Source organism: Glycine soja, chromosome 12, assembly GCF_004193775.1.
Source record: "Glycine soja cultivar W05 chromosome 12, ASM419377v2, whole genome shotgun sequence".
Lineage (NCBI taxonomy): Eukaryota > Viridiplantae > Streptophyta > Magnoliopsida > Fabales > Fabaceae > Glycine > Glycine soja.
Window position 1 is genome coordinate 30,449,124 of NC_041013.1, and position 26,794 is coordinate 30,475,917.

At 33.1% G+C, this 26,794-nt stretch overlaps 1 protein-coding gene across 12 annotated transcripts; it reads left to right on the forward strand.

The window, feature by feature from the left end:
- Positions 1–14,112: 14,112 nt before the first annotated feature.
- On the forward strand, positions 14,113–23,409 carry LOC114379443 (O-fucosyltransferase 35-like). Of its 12 annotated transcripts, none has more exons than XM_028338097.1 (12): positions 14,113–14,466; positions 14,571–15,089; positions 15,284–15,355; positions 15,664–15,796; positions 15,887–16,014; positions 17,428–17,594; positions 17,667–17,851; positions 18,682–18,749; positions 18,834–18,922; positions 19,043–19,205; positions 20,812–20,904; positions 22,855–23,409. In XM_028338097.1, exons 4-12 carry the CDS (start codon positions 15,679–15,681, stop codon positions 22,987–22,989), a joined length of 1,146 nt encoding a protein of 381 aa, XP_028193898.1. In that variant the 5' UTR covers positions 14,113–14,466; positions 14,571–15,089; positions 15,284–15,355; positions 15,664–15,678; the 3' UTR covers positions 22,990–23,409. The 12 variants fall into 12 exon arrangements, 11 of the variants coding, with proteins under 11 accessions (XP_028193898.1, XP_028193899.1, XP_028193896.1 ...); XM_028338098.1 differs by having other exon boundaries at positions 14,114–14,466; positions 15,608–15,796; XM_028338095.1 differs by having other exon boundaries at positions 14,114–14,466; positions 14,571–14,843; positions 14,950–15,089; positions 15,284–15,796.
- Positions 23,410–26,794: the final 3,385 nt, after the last annotated feature.

A 26,794-nucleotide genomic window follows, 5' to 3' on the forward strand; every position in this document is an offset into this window, starting at 1 on the left:
TATGTTTAATTAAACCTTTATGTTCTTTACTAATTCATTTTATCCACCTAGGATTAATTCTACTCCTGTGAATTAAAACCTAAGTCATCCTCCTATGGTTGTAACGCATTGATTCCCCTTTTAGTTCACCCCTAAGTGTCTAAAACATGCAAAACGATGATCAAGCATCTAACATGTATAAATTACAATAAGAGGAAAATTAGAAGACAAAATTAATGAATCCTCAAAGAAACTAATTTAACATAAAACAATTGTCAAGGGCTATGCCCTAATCCTAGAACAAAGAGGACTACTTACACATAGTCATGAGCAATCCCAATGAAAATGTAAAAGAGAAGGAAGAAGTACTAATAGAAGAAAAAAAATCTAAGAAAACTCCAAACATCTCCTTATCCGTCAATACTCAAAGTCGAAACCCTTCTACAAAGTTTTTCTAAGCTATTTAAAGACATATGATGAAATCTATTCAAGCCCAAATACAATAAAAACACACAAAATAAGAAAATAAAGTCTTTAGCTAAATGGCACACCTGTGCGAATGGATGGCATGCCTGTGCCAGATGCATCAGCCAAAAAATTGTCATTTTTCCTTCTAGTAAGGTTCCTAACAGCCAAGTTTTATCTTAAAAGTCAAGCATACACCAAAAAAGCTACATTTTACACCAAATGTCAAGTCAAGATGGCTCATATACACATGAAAACACCCACAACATAACAAGTTCAACAAAAAGAATAAAATGTAATGAAATGAACAAAAACAAAGGAACTTGACCCTAACCGTGATCTGCTGGTAGAACCAACACTATCCATTCTTAACCTAAGAACAAAGGAAAAGTTCCCACAATAGAGAAACTCTCAAATTTCATTAATCTTCAAAATCTCCCAACAAAGTGTTTAAGGAGTCTATTTATACTCTTACTAATAACCTTAATTTAGGCCCAAGGCCCAATAACTAATCTAATAATTAAAATACTCAAAAATAACAACAAAAGGTCATGCATGTTGAGCTTAATTATTATCTAATCAGCCAAATATTAATAGTCCACCAAAATTGATCAACTCAGCCCATGGATGCTTCTTGTCTTGTAAATTGGACTTCCCAATGTGATTCTTCAAGTTGGCCTCAAAACATCTTCATCAACATGTAGGGGAGTGACCTAATTAGGTGGAGCCCTTAGTTCACATTGGTCTTCTTTCTCTTTGATCTTTAGAATCAGGCCTTGCAATGCTTGCTTCATCCTCTTAGTCTTCGACCTTGTCATAGGACCTCCAATCCCCTGTAAAGGATCATTAGATGGGCTGGTTGCACCTTCATCATTCCCTCCTTCTTCGAAAGGATTTGTCCTCGAATCTGATTCGTTACCTACATCAATGAAAGATAGATCAACCACATTAAAGGTACACTTATGTTACCATATTCTCTTGGCAAGTCCAGCTTATAAGCATTGTCATTTATCTTTTTGTAGAACTTAAAAGGGTCCATCTCCTCTTGGTTGCAACTTGGATTTTCTTTGAGCAAGAAACATTTCCTTCCTCGTATGAACCCAGACCCAATCTCTTGGTTCAAAAATAGCTTTGACACGACCCTTATTTGCTTGCTTTGCATATTGTTCATTCTTCTTTTCAATGTTGGCTTGAACTTTTGCATGCAACTCTTTCATAGAATCTGTTTTTTTCTTACCAACAAAATTAGCATACTCATTAGAAGGCAAAGGTAAGATATCCAAAGGAGTCAAAGGATTAAAGCCATACACAACTTCGAAAGGAGAATAAGAAGTAGTAGAATGAATAGACCTATTATAAGCAAACTCAACATGTGGCAAGCATTTCTCCCAGATTTTCAAATTCTTTTTGACAAGTTCATTTAAAGGTGCAGCAAGTGAATTAAAGTTCTTGACTAATCGTCTGTAAAAACTTGTTAAACCATGAAAACTTCTTACCTCATTGGCATTCTTAGGTATATAGGCCATTCCCTAATTGCCTTTACCTTTTCTTCATCCACAATTATTCCTTTTGAGTTAATGACAAAACCCAAGAACACAACAGATTCAACGCAAAAAGAACACTTTTTAAGATTGTCATACAATTTATTTTCTCTCAAAACATTAAAAACAACATGCAAATGATCAACATGTTCCTCTAATGTTTTGCTATAAATCAAAATGTCATCAAAATACACCACAACAAATTTCCCGATGAAAGCACCCAAAAACATGGTTCATTAACTTCATGAAGTTACTAGGTGCATTAGTTAAACCAAATGGAATCACCAACCACTTATATAAACCATATTTTGTTTTAAAAGTTGTTTTCCATTCATCACCTTCTTTCATGCGGATTTGATAGTATCCACTCTTCAAATTTATTTTTGAAAACACACACGAACTATCCAATTCATCAAACATATCTCCAGTCTAGGGATATGATACTTTATAGTGATTTTATTTATGGCTTGGTAGTCTATACACATGTGCCATGTCTAATCTTTCCTTGGAACCAAGATCATAGTAACAGAACACGAGCTAAGATTTTCCCCTATAAATCCATTTCACAAGAACTCATCAACTTGCCTTTGATCTCCTTTGCTTCTTCTAGACTTGGCCAATAGGCTGGCCTGTTTAGAAGTGAAGCACCAGGAATAAAGTTCATTTGATGCTCAATACCTCTTAAAGGAGGTAATCCATATGGAATTTCTTTTTGGAAAAATATCAATAAATTCCTATAACAAGGAAACAACCTCACAAGGCAAAGAAGAGTTAAGATTGTTAGTAAAATAAAAATCCTTGTACATGGGTACAAGTAGCTTCTCTCTAGCCATCAAAATACTCTCAACCTCTCTTTTCTTTGCAAATGCACTTACTTTCTTATTTTTCTCTTCTTTTGTTTCTTTTTATTCTTTTCTTTCTTTTGATCACTCTCATTTTTATTTTATTTTTTCTGTTTTTTTCTTAAATGCTCAATTGTTCTTCTCTCAACTTACATTCTCTTACAATTCTGATTTGATCGACATAGGCCTCAGCAGGCCGAAGAGGTGTTAACACAATGGTGTGATTGTTCAAAATAATAGCATATCTATTTTTGTAACCATCATGTGTAACCTTTCTATCAAATTTCCATGGATGCCCTAGAAGTATATGTCCAGCATGCATGGGTACCACATCACAAAAAACTTCATCCTTGTATTTACCAATGGAAAAAGAAACCAACACTTGCTTGGTCACCCTTATGTCTCCACAATCATTTAGCCACTGAAGTCTATATGGATTATGGTGCTTTAATGTGGGAAAACCCAATTTCTCAACCAACAAGGTGCTAGCAACACCAGCACAATCTCCACTATCAATGATCAAATTGCATACCTTGTCTTTTATGTGGCATCTTGTATGAAAAATATGCTCGCGTTGCTCCTCATCACCTCCTAGCTAAGGTTGTATGTTAAGAAAGAGTCTTGAGTGATTCTTCAAGTTGATCAAATTTCATACCTTATCTAATCAACCCAATATTAATAGTCCACCAAAATTGGCCAACTCAGCCCATGGATGCTTCTTGTCTTGTAAATTAGGCTTCCCAAAGTGATTCTTCAAGTTGGTCTCAAAACATCTTCATCAACTTGTAAGGGAGTGACCCAATTAGGTAAAACCCTTAGTTCACATTGGCTTTCTTTCTCTTTGATCTTTAGAATTGGGCCTTGCAATACTTGCTTCATCCTCTTAGTTTTTGATCTTGTCATGGGTCCTCCAATCCCCTATAAAGGATCATTAGACGGGCTGGTTGCACTTCCATCATGAGTATTGTTGTCAACGAGGACAACAATAATACATTGAGACTATTGTGTAAGTAGCATGATGATCCTGTCTCATAGGTCATGGATACGAGATACCAGATTGACCCAGTACGAGAAGGCTTCATAATAGTTATGTAACTGTCCTAAATGCTTCTTATGGAAACTATTATGGGATAGTAATCCTTCAACTTGAAGTCACTATGATTCCTACATGTAGAAATTATAGACTTTAATACTAGAAAATTCCATCTATAATAGGGAGATTATAAAGGTAGTAATTGGGCCTATAATGAATCATGTTGTGGGATGTGAATGGTGTAGCTCAAATTTCTCCTTTCTGCATAACAGGAGTTATGTCTATAGCCTCTCAATAGAGTGAGACATATAATATGTGTGGCCTTGCACAAATGGACTAACCAGAGATATTGGGTTCATTTGTATTGAAACCTCTACTTGTGTATTGAGAGATAAATGATTAGACTTAACGGGGGTGGCACCCTTATGCCTCGTGTTCAATCAAGAAATATGGACGAAGGGATAAAGGCTACAAGTGCAAATGGTTATGGTAAGTTTGAAACTGAATCACCAATTATCTCATTAGTTGGGTGACAATGATGCGTTGCTAGATGCCAATAACTATCTATAATATTATAAAGATAATATTATTGTTAGTCGAAGCCTATAGGGTCACACATATCTTTGAAAACCTTTGAAAGATACATTCGCTGTAGCGAGAACACAATTCGCTATAGCGAGTGTCAAAAAAAATTTAGTGTTTTTTTTTACATATTTTTGAAGCAAAAATGTGAAAATGAAAGGAAAAAACATTATTGGACTCAAATTCCATAAAATTCATCATATGTAATTTGATTTTTAATCATATACTCAATTTCCATGCAACCAAGATTCAACTCAAATGATCAAATCCTAATTCCTTAGGTAAATGATCCTTAATTCTTGAATTAGATTCCTAATTTCTTAGGTAACCTAACCTAGAAATTAAAGTATGAACAAAGAATCTATGCAATAATGTAAAAACCTAATTTCATTCCTAAAACTAGATTCTTAGACATTTCTAATTCAGATCTAGAATAAAACTTATTTTCCAACACAATTCAATTCCATTAAGCAAGGTTGATCAAGTTTATGCATGCTCTAAGCTAAGAATTAGAAAAAGGACAAATAAACTAAGAAATGGATCATAATGAGAATCACATACTCCAAATCTACTTCATTAAATCCAGCAACTTGGAGTTTTAGCTATAATGGATCATAATGGGATACTAAAGAACATGAAATTGAAACTTCCAATGGAAGAAAAAGAGAGAGAGAGAGAGAGAAACAGAAATAACAAATTTTTAACACTGATCTACAAAAGTGACAAAAAATTTCTACAAATTTGTTACAAGTTCTTTTAATGAGTTTGATCGAGGCCGCACCGAATCAAATAAACATGAAAATGCAGTAACTAGGAAGTGATCCTAGGTCGTTTCCCAACGAGCAATGACAAACTGAATGTTCATAATATACTTGCGCAGTAACAGTAACGATTAAGGGGGTTTGTTTGTTTCGTGATTAAAGAGCAGAACAAGTAAACTGGAATTTTAAACTACTAATATTAAAAACGGGTTGTTTCCTCTGATTCATAAGCCATTCTCTTATCCTGGGTTATGGAGAATTTGTCCCTAACAGTCAACCACTTAATCCAACCCTATTTCAATTTACTAAGCGAAAATCAACTTAGGGTTTTCAATACGTGATTAGGCACCACATACACCAGTTAGCCCTTCGTCCATTAAGCATGAACACAAGTTAGGCTCAGAGGTAATTAATCGAACACGAAGCGTGCACTGATTAATATTCACGAATTTTGGGATAACTGGTGAAGGGAAAACTGCTAGGAAACCACATTACAAGCGAAACCTCAAAGAGAGTTGGGCTTCATCCTCAAAAGTAAACAACACCAGAAAAATCTAGCCTTCCATGGATTCAAACAGAAAACGCAAATGAAACATGAAGCAGAAACATAAATGAACAGAAACGTAAATGAAACAGAAACGTAAATGAGAGTAGAAGAAGAAGCAAGAACGAAATTGTAATTAGAAGTAGAAAACGTAAAATTGCATTACGTGAACAGTAACATCAAAGCAGAAAACGTAAAAACCCTAAAACCAAAGCTCTGAATAATGAATAGCATGATATAATGCCTTGCACGAATCCCAAGGCTTCTATTTAAAAAGAGTCACTCAAAGTCACTGGGCCCTATTACAATACTCTGGCCCAAAACGAAATAAACACTGAACAACATAAAATAAAATTGCGAAATTTCCTAATTAGAAATTAACTAAGGTAAGCGCTGCTTTATTTGCCCTCTTCAAGTCCACAACCAAAATCCGGATTAAGCCCAATGTTTCATTAATTCCTGAAATTAGATTAAAAACATCAAATTAGCTAAATAGGCCCAAATAATAAAACTTCCTAATTAATTGACAATTAAGATCAATCAGTAATTAAAATGGTGCAAAAAGGGTTTAGAAAATAGAAGAAAATGATGGCACATCAGAGTTGATGCTATATTTTTTTTCTGCCACGTTAGCATCTCATTGTAGCAAGGACAATTCTCGTTACAACGAGTCTTCATTCTTTGCAAATGACTTTTTCACTTGAATCTTCATGTTCTCTAGTCCAAATCTTGTTGTGGCAAGAGGTATACTCGTTGTGGAAAGGTTTTGATCTCAAACTAAAGATTCACTATGGCAAGGTGTAGATTTGTTGTTGGGAGTCTTCACACTTTTGCACTTGATAATTGGTTTTGCATCATTGTGGCGAATGCACTGCTCAATGTGGCAAGCTGAGATCTGCAACTCCTCATTCCTTTTTCCTATAAATGCCCTTGTAACATCAAAATTTCACACAAAAACATTAAAAACTATATTTTTTATTTTCTAAATTGACTTTATACAATTTTATTCACAAGCAAATACTTACTAACAAAAATCCTAAAAATGCTAAGATAATTGCTCACAAAAATGAATTGTGAAAAGCAATTATCATGTCTATACCGGAAGGGGTATTCGACTGATTGAATGGCTGAATACCCACAAGAAACTTTGACCTAAAGACAAATCCTGATGGGGTTTTAGATATTCGATTGACTAAATGGCTGGATACCTATATGAACTTGATCAAGAGAAATATTTGCAGTTAAAGGAGGTTTTAGTATTTGGTTGACTAGATAGTCAAATACCTACATGAGCTCAACTCAAAGAAATGTTAAAATAGGGGTACCAAAAACTCCAATGACTGAATAGTCAAATACATCTAAATATGGTTGAATACCGTAGAATATCTTAATCGTAATGATAATTAAGACTAGATTAACCAGAATGATAATCATGTACAAAGGCTCATGGGTCCAAAGTACACTAAGATATGTATAAAAAAGGGTTAGATCCTCGAGCTAATTAAACTAACTACTCACTCTCATTTATCACCCTCATTTCCCTCTTAGCAACGAGATTTAACTTAAGCATTAGAGTGTCTTTTGTAGGTATCCCACTGTGGAAGCAATGTTTTCCAAGTTTATTTTGATGATGCCAAAGACTCAAGTCAAGAATCAAGAGTCAAGAAAGTTTCAAGAATCAAGAATCAAAGAGTCGTTCAATCAAAGCAAGTTTCAAGAATCAAGATTAAAGTGAAGATTCAAGAGAAGACTCAATTAAGATAAGTATTAAAAGAGTTTTTCAAAATATTGAATAGCACAATTTTGTTCAAGAGAATTTTTCAAAGAAAAATCTTTTACCAAGAGTTTTACTCTCTGATAATCGATTACCAGAAGGCAGTAATCGATTACCAGTAGCCAACATTCTTTTCAAACTGATTTACAAAGCAGTAATCGATTACCATAATCATGTAATCGATATCCAATGTTTTAAAACGTTAGATTTCAAATTTCAAGAGTCACAACTTGTGATAAAACATTTTCAAATCATATCAAACTTGTGTAATCGATTACACAATACCTGTAATCGATTACCAGTATTTCTAAACGTTTTGATTTTCAAATTTAAACATGAAGAGTCACATCTGTTAATGTGTAATCAATTACACTATGATGGTAATCGATTTCCAGTGACTTATTTTGAAAATTAAATTACCAAAAGTCACAATTCTTAAAGTGACTAGTTTCTGAAGATTTTTCAAAAGTCACAACCTTTAAAGTGACTAGTTTTCAAAAGAGTCACAACTTTTAAAGTGACTAATTTTCAAAAGAGTCACAACTTTTAAAAAGTGACTAGTTTTGATGAAATTGCCAAGAGTCATAAACTTTTAACTTGAGTCATCAAATGACTATAAATATGTGACCATGGCATGAATTTTAAAGTGACAACTTTCATATTTCTTTCATTCATTCAAAGTATTCTTTTAAGAGTTTTTGTTCAATACTTTCTTTATTCAAGAAAAGTTCATTGGCCAAAAATTTGTGGTATTCTTCTTCTTCATTCCTTCTCTCTCTTGCTAGAAGAATTCAAAGGACTAATCGCCTAAGAATTCTTTTGATTTTTCCTTCTCCCTCTTGCCAAAAGATTCAAAGGACTAACCGCCTGAGAATTCTTTTGATTCTTCCTCTTCCCTTTAAACAAAAGATTTCAAAGGACTAACCGCCTGAAATATCTTTTGTTTCCCCTTACAAAGATTCAAGGGACTATCTGCCTAAGAATTCTTTGTCTTAACACATTGGAGGATACATCCTTTGTGGTACAAGTAGAGCGTACATCTACTTGGGTTGTACATCTCTTGTGGATCAGTTCAAGTGGAGGGTACATCCACTTGGTTGTTCAAAGAGAACAAGGGAGGGTACATCCCTTGTGGATCTTTGCTTGCAAAGGATTTTACAAGGTTATTGGAAATCTCAAGAACCGGTGGTTGCTTGGGGACTAGACGTAGGCACGGGTTGTGGTCGAACCAGTATAAATCTTGTGTTTGTCTTTCTTCTTCCCTACACTCTTTATTTTTTCATTGTGCACTTTTTATTTTCAGTTTACTTTTGTCTAAGTTATTGTTTCTGTTCTTTACTTTCTCATAACTTAGTAGTAAAGTCTAATTGAATCTAGTAACATTAAGAATGATATATTTTTAATTAGTCAATACACGTTTATAATTAATTCAACTCTCCCTTGTTAATTATTCCGAGGCCGCGTGATCCAACAAGCCCTCTAGATACTCGATAAACTTGGAAATACATAAGAGGAGTTGAAAAGCCTACACGAAGGAAATTACGTTGTTGCGCTTAGGTATGTACAATTTTAATAATTATTAATTAAAAAATATCCTTTAAAAAATTAAAAATCCTTTGTTTCTTCTTTCTTCTTCTATTATATTTTTTTTATCCGTAACTTAACCTTTAAAAACATATCCTTAAAGAAGGTTTGTTATCTCACGAATTGCTGCCACAACTTTTGTCAAGATTCCAAATTCTGGCGTGTGGGCGGTGGAATTATACAAAAAGAGGAAAGTACGCCCCCAACCAATCCAATCATTTCACACGCACAGTTAGAGATTTTGGTACTAATGTAACCTTTTCAAACGTGAATGTGGTGGTGGCGAGGGGTGACCCCTGCATTCCTTTTCATTGAGCTATAGGAGGTTTTGAAATTGGAAGAGAGGTTTTATACCCTCACTCGTGACAAATTCAATGGTTTCAAAACGCACGTGATAACAGTAATATAGTATAAGCGTGATATAATGATATATACAATGAATATTTTTTTCTTCATTCACATGCATAGGACCCGCAAGCTTTTGGTATTCAATGAGTGGAAATTAATGTGGAAGGTAATGCTATGCAGTTGAAACCAAACAATTCATGGCAGCTTTTAATGGGCAGAATGAATAATTGAATTAGGCATGCAGGGGGAGACAGCCATTTTTCTTGGATTCCTTCTACTCAAACTTATCCCCTTGTACTCTTTCATAATCCCCTTTTCTTCCTCGTCCTGGGTACTTCCTTTCTTTTTTATATGTTTGTTGGAATGCTATTTTGATATCTTATTTTGATGTTAAGGACGTATGTGCAAGATTTGTTGAATATATTTGTTGGGCTAAGGAACTCATTTTTTAACAATTTAAAATTATAAGGATCAAAGGTAACTAATTCAAATTAGGAGAGCAAAATTATACATGTGCTAAAGTATGCAGATAAATCAATCTTTAAAATTATTATAAAAAAGTAAAGACATTTTTAATTCTATAAATTAATAAATTACTTTTTTATTTTGGTTTCTAAAATTTTGTTCTTTTGTTTCAACACGGTTGGCAGGTAGTTGGGCCTAAATATGCTAATAAGGTTTGATTCTTGATGGTGCATATTAAAATATTTTATTAAAAGAGTCAAAATTCACTTTAATAATTTCTATACTTAATGGAGATTAATTAGTAACATATTTTCAACTATGATTACTTTTAAAATAATAATAATATTAATATGATAACATCATGTGTCACACCAACAAATGGTGATGTTATCAAATGATAATATAATTAAGTGTCACATCATTAGGAACTAAATATAAAAGGTAATATATTTGTAAAAACTAAAAAAAAGAAATAAAAGAAAAAAAGTGGCATATTTACGAGTACAATGACTAAAAAAATATTTAATTATTAAACTAAATATTGACTTCCTTATAGCTCTCATACATCACACACTCAATAATTTCAGACACTTCGTATCTTTAAGTTTATGCAAATTCTCACCATAAATAGCCCATTGAACCTAAGAGGTAAGAAGGATTAGCATACAGATGATGTATATGACTTGGTGTGCTTGTTGACTTCGATGGAGGATAAGCTAGCAAACCACAATAGTGGTGGCAAGAAAAAATTGCCCTAGATTTTTCATTGGAAATTTGTTCCCTTTTTGCATGGAATTATGCTGTTGGGTTGCGTGGTTAGACACAAGTTGGCTTTGATTATCTTCCTACAAGCTAAATGGAATGGAGGGTTCTAAACAAATTGATTAGGAAGAAAGGTGTTGCGCCTAAGGCCCAACTTAAGAATTTAGGTTCACACTATTTGACATCTAAACCATGAATGAAGGCATCTTAGATTAAAGTTATCTCAAGATGTTCTAAGAATAACATATAACTCCTCCCTTAAGTAGGCCATTGATCCTAAATATGGAATTCCAACTCATTATCATCATGTATATATACCTAAAGCATCATTGCTACAAGTATGCACATTTATTACAACATATCTTAAGTGGGATTCTTTGTTAACTTAAGTATCAAAGTGTCAATATAGATACCCATCATCGCTTTGAAGTTTAGAATCATAGAGTTAAAGTCAACTAAGTGATCGATGTCCATTTAATAATTTGGGACACTAGGTAGCTAGAATGTGAAACCTTCGCCTGCCACAGTTCAATTCTTCAAACCAAATTAAAGGGAAGGATATTTGAGAAGAACGGAAGATAGAGAAAAAGAGGGACATGGAGATGGAGATGGAGATTGGGAAGTATTTTAATATTTAAATGGTTATTCTATTTTAATATTCTTTCTTATTATTAAAAAGTTAAACCTTAATTTTGTAACTATCAATTAATTTGAACGTAACATTATTGTTTATTAAACTTTCAAAAGAAAAAAAATAACTAATTTGTCCCCAACATAAATGTTAGGAAATTTACTGAAGGTTATTAAATATAAAGGTTAAATTGTGTAAATCAATGAAATTAAAAATTAAATTAATTAATATAATAATAATTGAAAAAATAAATTGAATAATAATTACTAAAATTATGAATTAAATTTACTAGTTTATATTATTTATGATGATATTGACCGACATTAATTATAAATTTAAAAGATTATATTGATGTTCTACTTTAACTGAATATGAAGTGAGTGATGAATGTCATATCATGCTCATCACATTTAGGCAGGTTGATAATCAAAGTTTGATTAGTCATGTGCTGAGTCATTTGACTCGGACAAAAGATGTTTCCAACTCATCAAATGTGACAAATGTAAGATGAGTATTATATATGTGCAATTGTGAATAATACATTGAAAAAACATAAATATAGTTTAAAAAAAAACGAAAAAAACATTATTATATACTCATTTCTGTTATCTGACTTTGTAAATCTTTTGTATATATTCAAAATAAAGTATCACTTATATTCTATTTTTTAAATAAATTTTAACTTATAAAATAATATAGTCATTTTTCTATAATTTTTGTTTTAATTCCATTTCATTATTCCTTTTCCTACTTACCTCATTACATAACTTAACATGTCTATTGCTTTCTTACTTTTCCTTTTCCTTTTCCCTTTCATATGTTTATCATATCTCCTATATATATTGTTGTCCATTGAATAGCATTTCTTTCACATCATTTGATACTTGACAACATGACCACGACCTTTGAGCCTCTTTATATTGATCACTATCTGCTTTAGTCTATCCATACATACAATTTTGGCTGGCATTAGTTACTAGCTTCGTTCAATCTATCCCTATGGCAAGCTTGAGAATATCATGCCTTGTCCTTCTCTTCACGTCAATTCTGATCTGCCAAGAAGCTCGTCCTCTACCTTTCACCTTCTCAAGAAGTAATCAAAGCCATGCATTTTCAGGGAGTGCCACAAAATTGGTTAAGGAGCTTTTGCTAAGGAAGCAATTGCTTGGTACGGAAAATTATGAGCCTAATCGACTCAGTCCAGGTGGTCCAGACCCTCTTCATCACTAATGAATGTGCAATTAATGCATGAAAACTTGAGAATCATAGATTCATGCAACAGGAAAAGGAAAGATTGTTATTGTCACTGCATTTACCTTCCCACGTACGCATTCCTTTTAGAATTAGGAGTCCATAAATCATTTTATTGCATAAAATGATTTATTTGACCATTTTTAGTTGATTCTTAAGAAGAATCACAAAGAGGGTAGGTGGAATGATCCTAGAATATTCTCTGTCGTCTGTAGCTAAATTTTCAGTTAACGAAACTTTCTCATTTGTTTTTGTGCGAGATTAATTTAAGGTTTTAAATTGTGATTGTTGTTATAGTCACGGTCGCTGACAGGAAATTAACATTGTAGCTGAAATTGCAGTCAGACCATTTTTTAAAATGTTGATGATGTTCAATCTTAACTTGTTAAATCCTAGCTAGTTTATGTTGTCAAGACTCAGAGTGAGATCTTCTGAATAATTTAATCTCTTCACATTTTTGAAGAGTACAGGTCATAGTTTCCAGCGATATATAAGTAGGTTATTAATTAATAATGTTGTGAGTTTGCCTTAGATATGGTCATATTGGATATTGATGTTGTTACATCAACGATCTATAGAAAGGGGTAGTGTTCTTCAAACTAAACTTGATCCTATAACCATTTAACTTAGAATGAGAAACTGCCTCTCAACCAAAATAATACGAGGTCTTAATTAGTGAAATTAAAAATGCTCTGCTACTAATTATAGTGAAAAATGCTCTTAATTAGTAAAACTTGACCATGTTTGGTGTTGTTATATTCACATAACATGCCCGATCTAAGGACTTAAATGCTCTGTCACTACAAGAAAATAGTGAAAAATGTTGAATAGTATTCGTCTTGACTCTGATGCTACTAGTATAGTGCATGTCGGTTTAGCCAACACTAGGTGCATATTATTAAGTGTTGCATTTACAGAAAAAAAAATTTCTTAAAATAAGTATTATAATTGATTTTTTAATGTAACATTAATTACTTTTTTTTTCACCAATATCCTTAATAAATGTTACTTTAATTTTTGAATCGAATATTAATATTATTTTCTTTCATTTATTTAATAAAATTAGTTTTATAAAATTATCACTTTTTATCTATTTATTATTTTTTTAATATGTGTAAAACAATAAAAAAATATCACTTATTTTGGGATGGAAAAATTATATTTAAACGTAGTGTCAATTATGGTCAAACACTGAGTTAGATAAGTTAACACCGGTTAGGTCGGCTAACTTCAATAGGCAAATGTCGTTTATCCATTGGTGAGGCTACACAATTATTGTCGGAGGCTAAATTTTAGGATTCAACTTATCACATCCCCATTATATTAGATGTGACCATACTAGTGTTATAAAATATATTTCCTCCATATCTAAATCTAAACAATAAAAATACTCTTTGCCCCCACTACTAAAATAAAAGTCTACAACGACAGCGGATCTACGATGATCATATAAGAAACGTCTTAAAAAAAAGGTGGTGACATTTTCTGAGTGTAATTTTTCAAAGACGGTCCTGGAAAACTGTATTTGAAAATGCAATACTACATCGTTTTATAAAGAACCATTTTTGAAAACACGTCTAAGTTATTTAAAAGGAATGCGACTCTCTGACTCGCACCTCATCTCTTTCACTCGCGACTCTCTTACTTGTGACTCTCTCACTCTCGCACCTCATCTCTCTCACTCGCGCCTTATCTCTATCACTGGGAGGAGCCCTAAGCCCCAATCCCGTGAAGGGTCTGAAGCCCCGCATCTAGTCCTCGAATCCAAACCCCATACACACTCTCTCTCTTTGCTGCAAACGAACCTTCTCCTGGGCAGCCTCTTCTTCTTGGGTCTTTAAAATCCACCATTTTCAAAAAAGAAGAGAGAAAACAATGAGTATTGAGTCTCTCTGTCTTCCCTGGTATTCTTCTTCATTTTGATTGGATTTTTGTAACCCTAAAATTAACCTAATTGCAATCAGAGATGTATCACTATTTTCATATTTGTGTTGTGTTGTGTGGACAGAAGTATAGCAAAGGAATGGCGAACATAGATATCGAAGGGATCTTGAAGCATCAGCCTGACGATGGGCGCGTTCCGAAGATGAAAATAGTGTGTAGTTTGGGCTCTACTTCTCGATCTGTGGAAATGATTGAGTAGCTTCTTAGGGAAGAGATGAACGTTGCTCGTTTCAATTTCTCTCATGGCACCCACGACTATCATCAGGAAACCCTCAACAATCTCAAGACTGCTATGCACAACACTGGTATACTCTGTGTTGTCATGCTTGACACTAAGGTAGGTTTTCTCACTAAATGCCTCATGTATGGTGAATGGTGATAAATTTCTTATTCATTAAATTATATCCTGGTGTTGTTGTTGATCTCTACCCACACTTACTAAGAAGGATAAGGAATATATTCTTCAATGCGGTGTACCAAGATTGACATGATTGCTCTTTCATTTGTTCGTAAAGGCTCAGATGTTGTTAATGTCCGCAAGGTTCTGGGGCCACATGCAAAGAATATTCATTTGATGTCTAAGGTATTTTTTGTTGAACTTCCTTAATAACAAGAGGTTTTTTTATTCATGCGGTTTCTCAGTTGCTCTGGCAATGTGTATTGTGAAAATGTAATTTATAATGAAGTCAACAGTATTAGCCAGCTTGTTGGAACTTCCTTAATAACAAGAGGTTTTTTTTTTTTTTTTTTCTTTCTGATTTTGCTTTTATGTTGTAGTGATTGTTGGAGAGATTGCTAATTTTGTAGCCTACATTTATGCCTCTGCTGTGCTTTGAGCATTATTGTTAGGTAAATATTTATTTCCATTTTATACTATACTAAATACTATAGTTGTTTCCATTTCATGTTTTAGTCCCTATACAGTTTCTTTGTGGTGATTTTGTACTGCTACAAAGTCTTCTATATTAGTGAGAGGGACCAAAATTTTGTCAGGCATGCATGTGCAGGGACTAAAACTTGTAATTTTCTCGTATAAAAACTAAAACTTAAAAATGAGGACAACTATAGGAACCACGTGAATAGTTTAACCTTGTTATTAAGGAGCTGAGAATTGCTATGGATATGGCAATGCTGTCTTGGCACATTTTCTCTTGAAGGAGAAGCTGCAGAAAATGGGCATGTTGGGGTGTCTTTTGTGCATTGTTGGATCAACTGTTATTGTGCTGCATGCACCTGAAGAGAAATCTCTTAGTTCTGTACAAGAAATATGGGAATTGGCCATTCAACCTGGTATTCTGTCAAAGTTTCATTAATTATCCATTATGAAAAAAATGCTTAATGGTATTTTCTTGATTATTGCTTTCTGCTTTTTGCATCCAGCATTCCTCTCATACACTGCCTCAACAATTGCCGTGACATTGTTCTTGGTTTTGTATTGTGCTCCCCGTTATGGCCAGACTAATATTTTGGTTTATACTGGAATATGCTCGATAGTTGGGTCCTTGACAGTAAGTGACTCTACACAGTTAACCTTGTCATATGTGATATTTTTATCATTTTGGATATTTCTATACTTTCTAGCTGTTAACTGAGTTGTATACCATAGTCCACCATATGTTTTAACTTTCTGATAAAATACTAATTTCTCAGTTCATGAGTGTAAAAGCAGTTGGCATTGCGGTAAAACTTACACTAGAAGGTGCAAACCCGGCTTTCCACTTTCAGGCATAGGTTTTTGCAATGGTTTCTATCACCTGCATCATTGTCCAACTAAATTACCTTAATATGGTCGGTGCTATTTTTTTTATTTTACTAACATTTTCTATTAATGTTACTCTTTTTGGGATAATTTACTCTCTTACTTTTTTAAAGTAACTATTTTTCTATTAAACATTGTTCTTCAGGTAACTTTTGAGAATTTTCATGTGGTTGTTTAGTTCTTTTAAGTTTTAATAAAGTAACTATTTTTCTTATATTAACCAGGAGGTACTACATTGTTACTTTGAGACATATATTTAAGCTTCTTTTCTATAAATTTGAGCTTTGTGTAACAGTGACAACTATGATTAGTGAATAACTGTGGAGGTTGAGACTGTAGTGTGCCTGTTATGTTTGTACTAAAAGAAGAGTGATAGACTGAGGGTCTTGAATCTTAAATATATTTTTATTTGTTCAAAAGTGTAGGTTGGTACTCTGATGCAGCCGAGCACAACTAATTAATATACATACATATACGTACCTTACTGGATTGATTATTGTTTTGTAAATCACAGTAGTATTTATGCAACTAATTAATATACATACATATAATCACTTTTTATTTTGAGAATTAGAATTTTGTAAGATATAACGTTAGTTATCTTAATTTTTTATTGATAAATATTAATTGTTAGAATATTAATTTTGTTAGTAAAAAAATCAAATCCATAATTTTTTATTTTTTTTTCTTTGTCCTTAATCATCCAATCTACCTTATAATTCTCTCTCCTTAACATACTAAATATATATGTTTTCTTGATTTTGCGTCATTAAGTTGGCAATATAAGCTGATAACTTAATTTTACATTTTATCCTTTCCCACGCGCGGACACAAAAAACTTGAACTTACAAGTTCAAGGTGTTTGACATAAGAAAATTAGTCTTGGAGGAAAATAGTGCATATACCAGTTACCAAGTCATATATTATGTATGTGAAGAATAATTTTAAATTCTTCTATAAATTTTTTCCTTTTTAAATCCTCTTATTTATTTTGTAAAAAGAATATTTAACATTTTTATATTTTCAAAACATTAAATATATTTAATTTTATATTTTCTTGATTCTAGCCTGTTGAGTAGTTTTGTTTAGTGACTATTAAAGCTTGGTGACTTTTGAGTTGATTTATCTTTCAACTTTTATGAATAATATATTTCTTCTCTAGGTATGTGGTCCCAGTGGTCGCTGGTATCTGGCAGACAGTGGGTCTGTGCCTGGAGATCTTTTACTTATAATAGGAAAGGCACTTACCCATGCTACTGTTGGCCTATGTCCTGCTGCATCATATAGAGCTTCTCCTGATTATTTTTTGAGTCCTAATGGTGGAGGAAGGTACCAAATAATTTTTTTAACAAAAGTCTTGTATTTGTGATGACTGATAAGATTTCCAACCAACTTATTTAGGTACTTTCTTGAGCTTTGTGACTGTAGGACTTCTCTTGCATATAGACTCATGCCACAGGGCAATGCTATATTAGATTGTTCCCTAATTGCAGCAGCTGGCCATGTTATTCCCCAAAGTTATGTTCGAATATCTGTAAGCCAATTTATGGATGACCTTGTTGTCGAAGAACTGATAGGCAATAGATGTAAGTTATCTCTCCTTATTACTGATTACAATGATTATGCATCCTGCTAGGCCCTTGTTCAAGATAAAAATCTTACAATTTGTCATGGATTATATAGCTATCAAAGGCTGGTGGGAGGCTTATAATTAAGTAGTTAACTAGTAATTATTAGTTTTATTAATAATTGATTGTAGTATTATGCTTAAGGAATCAAAAGTAGAAATTTTTCTAATGTTATTAATATATTATATTTTGTAATTTTTAATAAAAAGATTATATTAATTTAACCATTACTCATAGTAAAATGAATTATAAATTACTAGTTTTAAAGAGTTTTTGGAAACGTATTGTCACTAACCATTTATGAGTTGAATGCAACTACTTACTTTTAGTATGTTAAAATAGACTAGCTTTTAGTTAATTAAGCACAAAATTGATCTAATAAAATAATATATTATTTTAGTTATTAGTTTTTGTTAAAATTAAAATAGAATGTTGTTTTGGCTAAACAAACCAAATGGGCTAGGCCAGATATGAAAAATGTTGGCCTGAAAATCACTGAACCTATTTGATCTGTATTATTATTATTATTCACATAATGTTAAAAAAATATATATCAATTTTGATCTAATTTGATGAGCCAACAGATGATATAGTAGTATCTACTAGTTGTATAATAACAAATGAAAAGGTCTATGAGCCACCTCTTCTCCCTCCCAAGAGTCAGTGTTTCTGTTCCGATTGTCTTTTGTTTCTATCTATTTTATTAAACTAGTTCTTTGCTCTAATTTTTGCTTTCTAACAGTTTATTTAGTTACCTTATGGATAAGACCCTTTTTTTTTGTCACCAGGGGTTTATAAAAACAATGGATACCTTATGGTCTCGTGCAATGGAGGACTCAACCAAATGAGAGTTGCGGTGAGTGATTGGTTTTGTTTTGTTCAATCATAATTAATAACCTATATCTTGATTTGGGTCTGATTATTTGATGTAACTTGGCAGATATGTGACATGGTGGCTATTGCCAGATATTTCAATGTCACACTTATAGTTCCTGAACTGGATAAAACATCCTTTTGGGCTGATCCCAGGTGAACCTCTTAATTTCACTGTGCATGGTGTAGATTTGTTGTTTTAGTGATCCCAGGTTGAAGAAATTTCCAGTGATGATTTTGTATCAATCGGTGTTTTTTGTTACTTGTGTATCCTAGTGACTTTCAAGACATATTTGATGTGGATCATTTTATCGCGTCCTTTAGAGATGAAGTGCGGATATTGAAAGAGTTGCCTCCCAGACTCAACATGAAAGTGGAGCGCGGGTTTCTTTACACCATGCCACCTATTAGTTGTCTGATATCTTACTATAAGGACCAGGTACGCTTCTCTTCCTCTTCACTTTCAAGTCCTTTTCTTTTGTTGAATGCTTAATACATTGCTAGTTATTTCCTTGGACCCTCGGAGTGTGGACTTTCCAGAGACTATTCCATGTCTTCAACTATACTCCTTCTTGGAATTGTGTATGCTGTGGTGGCTTCAAGATTTCTAGGATTTTGGAAGTCTCAAATATTTCTAAACCATAGCAGAAGTAACAATGAGATAAAAGCAATAGCTGTTATTTTTTGTCCATTAAAATAATCATAATGTAAACTTTACCTAATTTTTTCAACATGTATGCTGCATCTTTATGAGGGAACACTGCTCATGAGCTTGTAACACTTTTGTCTGAAAATGCAATGATACAGGATGGCGTGTGTGATGTTTAGTCTAAATATATTTTGTTATCAATTTTATGACCCATTTGTTTTTTTCCCTTTTCATAGCAGAAATTTTCTAGACTCATTCTGTTTACTACCATGAATACTTAAGTATATACACAATCAATTCTTACATCAGATTCAAAATTATGATGCCATATGGACTAATAAGATATACTTGCTTGCAAAACTGAATGAACATAAAATAAAATTCTATGCCTTTTTGGATTCTCCTCTCTGTTTGACAGTCTAATTGCAAGTATACCAACAAGCATCAAGAACCCCATTGAAACCCATAGGAGAAAGACATGCAATGTAATCTGAAACTGAAGTCCTGAATTCATCTTCACATATAAACCAATCACCAAAAAGTTAGATTCACAGACAAAACTCATAAAGAAAGGATTAAACTTTATAAGATTATAAATTAGGCAAGGGGAGCATAATTAATGAACAGGAGATGCTGCCAACTTTATTGAATAAAAAACTCATAAGAATATGCAACAGAAATGGAACACCTTACCTTAATGTGGTTGCTATCTATGGTTTTTGAAGGATTTCTTGTAATTTGGTGGTGCTCTTGGGATGACCTAACAAGGGGAAATATGATGGAAACAAAACTTGCAAGAAAGAGGAAAGCAATGAACTTTTTTTGAACTCCCATTCTTCGTAGTTCTTTTTTTTTTTTTTCTATATGAAAACATCAAAAAGTGGACAAACTTAATCTTCAATACTAGTGAAGATTTAAGGAAGCAGAAAACTATAACATTCTAAAAATAAAAACTGAATATGATTTCTCATGGAGTGAAGGATCTAGCTTTTCCTTTTTTTTTTGGTAGGGACTGTGGCTGTGACTGTCAAACAGCTTCATAGATGCTTGCTAGAGCAGGCAATACATGGCAACAACTATGGAAATGATAGAGATCCCCTCCACAAACCACAAAAACCACAAAAATGAGATGACTTTGATACCATGTCAAAGATCAAGTGATATCATGATAAAACAAAAGAAAGGTTTTAGGGAAAAACTGTATGCTTCTCTGGCCTTTATCTCATTAAATAGACAGATCCAATTCTTTATCTTCATTATGTTTGCTGTTAGAATAGGTTAGTTAGATTATGCAAACAGTTTAAAAGTATTTGACATAGAACTTTGACATGAATGTGTCCATATCTTTTTTAGGTGGAGGGGTGTTATGTATCTCTTATGTATGATCAATTTTCAGAGTGATCGTATAGAAAAGGTGGAGCAAGTGGTGAGAATCAAACAGAAGCAAGAAGAAGACAAAGCATCAGTCAAACTTCATTCATTTGAGTTGGTATTGCTGTCATTTATGTGGTTATTCCATTTTGTATGCAAGATCTGATTTCATGTATCTTGGTTGGTATAATTTCGTTCCCTCATATGATATCATGTCAGCATTGGAAAACAAAATAATAATTACCGAAACAAGGAGAGGCCTTGCTCTTTGAAGTTTGAAGAGTATACAGCAACTGGTTATTATAACATGTAGCTCACTCTTGCTTAGTAGCTCTCTACTTTTCAGGTCATTGCTTACTTAGTTACATCCACACATTTTGGTTTATTGGCTTTATTCAATTATAAGTCTTTTTTTTCTTCTTTAAGAAAAACAATTGAGAGATTTCTTAAGTTATTTAATCTATTGTCGCCTAAAAATTACGATATCCACTATCTCTAATCATCCACTATCTCTAATCATGAGTATTATTGTCTTCATGACTATCTCTGCAATACTTTTATGCTATAGTTCATGGTTTATTGTTAAGTTATTTATTGTTATGCCTTTGAATCATTATAACACGCTTTCTTATTAGTACTCAGATACAAGCATCAATAGAAACATAGTAGTAGTAGTATCTTTGTTTAATTATAAGGTTTATCATTTCCTTCATATGTTGTTCAGGAGATTTTTGCAAAGCTTATCCAAGTACAAAAATTATTTTTTTAAAAAATAATACATTCTAAGACGGTCATGGAGACAACCATCTTAGAATGTTCGCACATTCTATAAGATGGTCGTTAAAAATTATCGTCGTAGATGCGTTTTTTATAAATTAAGAAAAATAAGTATTTCAAGAAAATAATATTTATCAGGGAATAATTATATTAAAATATTTTTATTCTTTTTTTAATTATAATAAATTTATTATTAAGTTTTTAAATACAACAATTTTTATTAGACCGTAAAAATGGAATAAATATTTGAATATCTAATTGAAAAATCAGAACATCAATCAATTTGAATTTTTTTCAAAGACTAAAGCTGTAATCTTTTTGCAACAGAGGAGTATATTTTTGGACTCATTCAAATAAATTTTAACTATGTTGACCGTATTAATGATGTCATTTCCAAAAATATCCTTCAATTATTTATGATTATAGTTCTAATGACTCCTTTTTATTCTTGATATCAAATTCCAAATGAAAAGATACTTTAGGAAAAAAATATTTTTAAAAATGATTAACTTTATTTAATGAAATTGGGTTTAAATATGATTAGTAGAATTAAATCAAATTAACTTACTTTCTTAATTAACATAAATTAATTATTTTTGCTTATATTCAAGTCAGCAATAAATATTGATTTTGCAAACCACACAAAAATTTATATAAACATATTGATTTTGCAAAGACAACCATATCTACATCAAAATTTACATTTTTGTAATTAATTTTGTTTTTTAATAACTAAATGTATCGGCTGTCAAAAAAACAAACTAAATATGCATTGCTTGTGTGACACACGAGTATTCATGGTAGTATGTAAAATAATAAGGGGGTAAATAGCCATTTTGATCATTATACTTTGCATTAGGTGATAATTTGGTTCCGATAATTTGAAAATAATTAATTTAGTCCACAAAAGTATAATTGTTGCGATAAATTAGTCCAACTGCCAAGTATTTGTCATTTCCATTATCGTGTGGTGCATATATGGCATGTTGTTGCTAGCACGACAATTCCATGTGTGCAAAGGAGGTTCCACATAAACATATTTTTTAAACTAAAATGTTAGGGAATTTTTTTTGTTGTCATTGACATCATCATCGGTATAAATGCCTGCATGGAGAACTGTTAGTCGCTATTTACGACTAACTTTTGTATAGAAATCATTTTCCAAAGTTTGTATAGTTCCCCAATTTATGGTCATTTTGGAGTAAATTTTGTAAATAAATCTTGTTTTATGGTTAACGCTGTCTCTAGAACATTTCCATTGGATTTAATAATGAAATTTGTTCATTTTCAGGTGAAAAAGAGGCTAAGTTTTGAATTGCAAAAAGTAGTAGTTGGGCTAAGCACATATCCACCGCTAAGCACAGCTTCAGCGAGCTTAGCACAAAAGAGAATCTGGCAGAGCATCAGCATCAAAGCCGCGTGCTAAGCGCGAGATCAGTGCGCTATGCGAAACAGGTGCCTTCAGCCAGGCTAAGCGTGAGATTGACGCTAAGCTCAATTCCACTTACCCGCGCTAAGCGCGAAGGTGGCGCTAAGCGCAGCGTCGCGATTTCAGAGCCTATTCAAAGCCTGTCTTGTACAGAATTAGGGTACACCTTTTACAACACCTTTTATGAAAACTTCTACACACTCGTACAGAACGGCCAGGGCACAGAATTCCAGAGCAGCCACAGGCCTATTTGGGGAAAATAGCCCTAAAAGCAGAAAAAAGGGAGAATCTTGTGCATTGAAGCCTAGGTTTTGTCATTTGAGAGAGATTATTGAGTAGAGAGTGAGTGTGAGATGCTGAGAAGAGGAGGAGGAATCCCCCTTCTTGTGTAAGAAACTATCATTCTCTGCTTTTAATCTCATTTATTGTTAGGGTTTCTTTGTAATGGCTGGCTAAACACCCTAGTTGGGGATTTCTAATGAACAGCTGATGTAAATACCTAATATCTAATTGATTGTGTTTTCTGTGTTCAATGCTTCATTCAATGCTTAATGTTTATATGCTTTTGGTCTGATCACCCATTTGTGTTCACAGTTAGGTGACTTTAGCATTGGGAAATGTACTGTTGCCTTAGAACTTGAATGAAGCAGGATCGAAACTTAATCTTACATGAGGGATCTGCAGGTTAAGTTTTGGTTTTAATTATGCTATTACAATAATGTTGTTTAGTTTAGGCCTAGTCTTACATGAGGGATCTGCGGATGAAGCTTAAGCTAAATTAGGCTAAACTTCCGTAAGCTACTTGAGCTGAGTCTAGTCTTACATCAGGGATCTGCAGACGAAACTCAGTTTAAGTTAGTATAAACCTAAGAGGGTTGTCTAAATCGGGTGTAGTCTTACATGAGGGATTTGCAGACGAAGCTTGGATAGTCAGCCTGACGAGGGATCAAAGGTTTAGTAATTTAGGATACAACATAGAACACAAGAGCACGATTGATTAGAGAAATATATTTCTATGCATCAGGTTGTTTGTTAGAAAGACCCAACATTTCTACCTACTGCTGTCATTTTATTTACCTTGCATTTTATAGTTTTTAGCATAAAAGTTTAGTTTAAATTTTGTCTGAAATTATCACTTATACATGTTATCTCAACAATGCTTCAATTCTGCACTTAATTCAGGCTAACATTAGTTCCCTGTGTTCGATACTCGGATTCATCCGTTTTAATTTTAAATACTTGACGATCCGGTGCGCTTTCCGATAAACCCCCATTGAAATTTCCTTGAGACATAAATGCGCAAAAAGTAACTACAATGGGGGGCGATCAAGAACCAAACAATGTATTTCCTATTTTATCCTTTCTTATCCCACCATCACAAACTACCACTCTGCGGTTCCCAAATTGTAACCATCACCAAAACCAAGATCTTTGTGCTCTACACTCCGATGCCAACCACTGCATCTTTGTTGAGGTCGGTAAGACACTAGTTTGCTGTCAGTCAAACACTATGATAGATATTCATTCGAGGGAAACTTGTCATATAGAAGCTGACGAATCAATGGCTAGGAAGCGAGTGGTGGAAAAAATGGAGTCAAGATTGGCCTCCCGTTCAAAATTGGGCACTAAGCACTATTGAAAGGAGTTATTGATAACAATTACCAAATTGTTCCAAAACAAATAAAACTAGGATTAATTCTGCAATACAAGAATAACCTTGGTTGACTTAGAGATACAATCCAGTTTGGTTCTGATTTCAATCTACTTATAAACAGTAGAGGAGATTTCAACAAACAGTTTGTAGGAAATTGAAAGAAATGCAAAAACACACAAACAAAACTTCATAATCTAGGAGAAGAGTTTTGAAAGCAGAATATGAAACAAATTTAATAGGATCAATCCAGTTCACCAAATCCAAGAAATTCAAATTGTCAAAGTTCTACAGATAATGATCATATTGTGAAAGTTTAGTCAATGTCATTAGAGGTAGTTCAATCGAATTAATCCCTAAATTCATTGAGATCACAAATCAGATTGAAATATCATCCAATCAATCTGCGATTAAATTTGAAATTAGGAGATTAATCAATAACCTAATTCGTTTTCAATCCTAAACATACCCATTATCATGGAAATTGAAAATAGAATTGGAGAAGATGAACATTCACATAGGATTTGAAATACTTGACCTGAACTCAAATTCTTCATTGCTTGGACTTGATCCTTGGATTGATTAGTTGTTTGGCCTTCCATGATCATCACCAGTGGAAGAGCAACAAAATTTGTGCAAGAAAGGAGAATAACAAAGTTGAAGAGAGGAAGAAAAATGAAGAACAGTTGAGAGAAAAAAGGCAAAGAAGAGTTTGATCTCCAAACTTGCACAAGAAGTTTCTAAATTATTTTTTTGTACAAAAATGGTTCTAACTAATTATACTAATATATCTTGTGACTAAATCATAAGGAAAGGATGTGATGCAATCCTAACCCCCAAGGGTATTGGATAGAAGACTCCAAGAGGATTGGGCTAGAGCTGCTAAAGAAGGCCCTAGGGTTCTCATGAACCTCAGGGTAGATTTCCGAGCCCATGGGCCAAGGTTGGGTCCACTCTTCTTTGTAAATATTAGAATAAGTTTTTCCTTCTTTTGGGCCTTGTATTTTGGCCATTATATTAGTATGGGGTTTTAGCCTTGTATTTAAGGGTTTTTTGAGTAGTCTTTGTAGTAGGGACTTTTTGTATTTTCATGTATTTGGGCATGGGATGAGCTTAGCTATTATAGGGGGTGTGTGTAGCTAAGCTCTAGCTTCTCGTCTCAAGGAGGTGAACTGAGCTATTAAAGGGGTGTGTGTAGCTAACCTCTAGCTTCTCTAAAAATCTTCTTAGGGAAGCTTCCTCTCTAAGCTTCTTATCTAAGGCATTCTCTTAGTGGTGAAGCTCCTTCTTCCATGGCTTATTCCTGAAAAAATTGTATCTCTTTTCCTTAGTAATTTAGGCACTACTCATATGCTCCATTTAGAGTTTTGTAGCGCCCTATAGGTCTTGCACAAGGCAAATAGGTCAAGTAAGCACAAAAATTTGAAAATATGCAACAATTATCAATTAAGCCCAATTATTTGCCTAAGACCCAAACTGAGTTAAGGAGAGAAAATAAGACTCCAAGAGAGGTCAAATAAGCTAAGATGAATAGAAAAATACTAAACTAAAAACATTTAATCAAATTCCCCCATACTTTATCTTTTGCACTCCAGGGAAAAGCTAAAAGAAAGACTAAGAAAAATCAAACTAAAGTAAAACCACAACTAAAAGAAATGAATTAACAAGGAATACATATTTTTCAATGGATCTTAACAATGCAAAAAAAACGAGAAAGATTAAAAATGGAAGAATTGTATCAAGGTAACAAGCAATCCATGAACATAAGATCACAAAATGCAAAGTGGAAAAGTATTCAAGTCAAAATTAAGAATGTATCATGGTGATAGAAATCTCTCAAAGAACAACACTCAACCTCACCAAATGTATATGGGTTTGTGTTTGCACTCAGGCACCACATGTAACTAGCACATCTAAATTTTGACAAGACTCTAATCCATTCAACTTGAACTACACATGCATCAAAAGATCAAAAGGGCATTTATTGGGTTGTAATGTATGGCATAGGTAAGGGTGGATATGAGAAAGATATTTAGGCTAAAACTAAGGGAAAATAGGGGCAATTGGGAGTAAGCCAACAAGTAAAAAGAGGGGTAGAAACAAAGAAATAAAATGGAGAACAACAAAATTAAAATAAAAATAACTTATAAG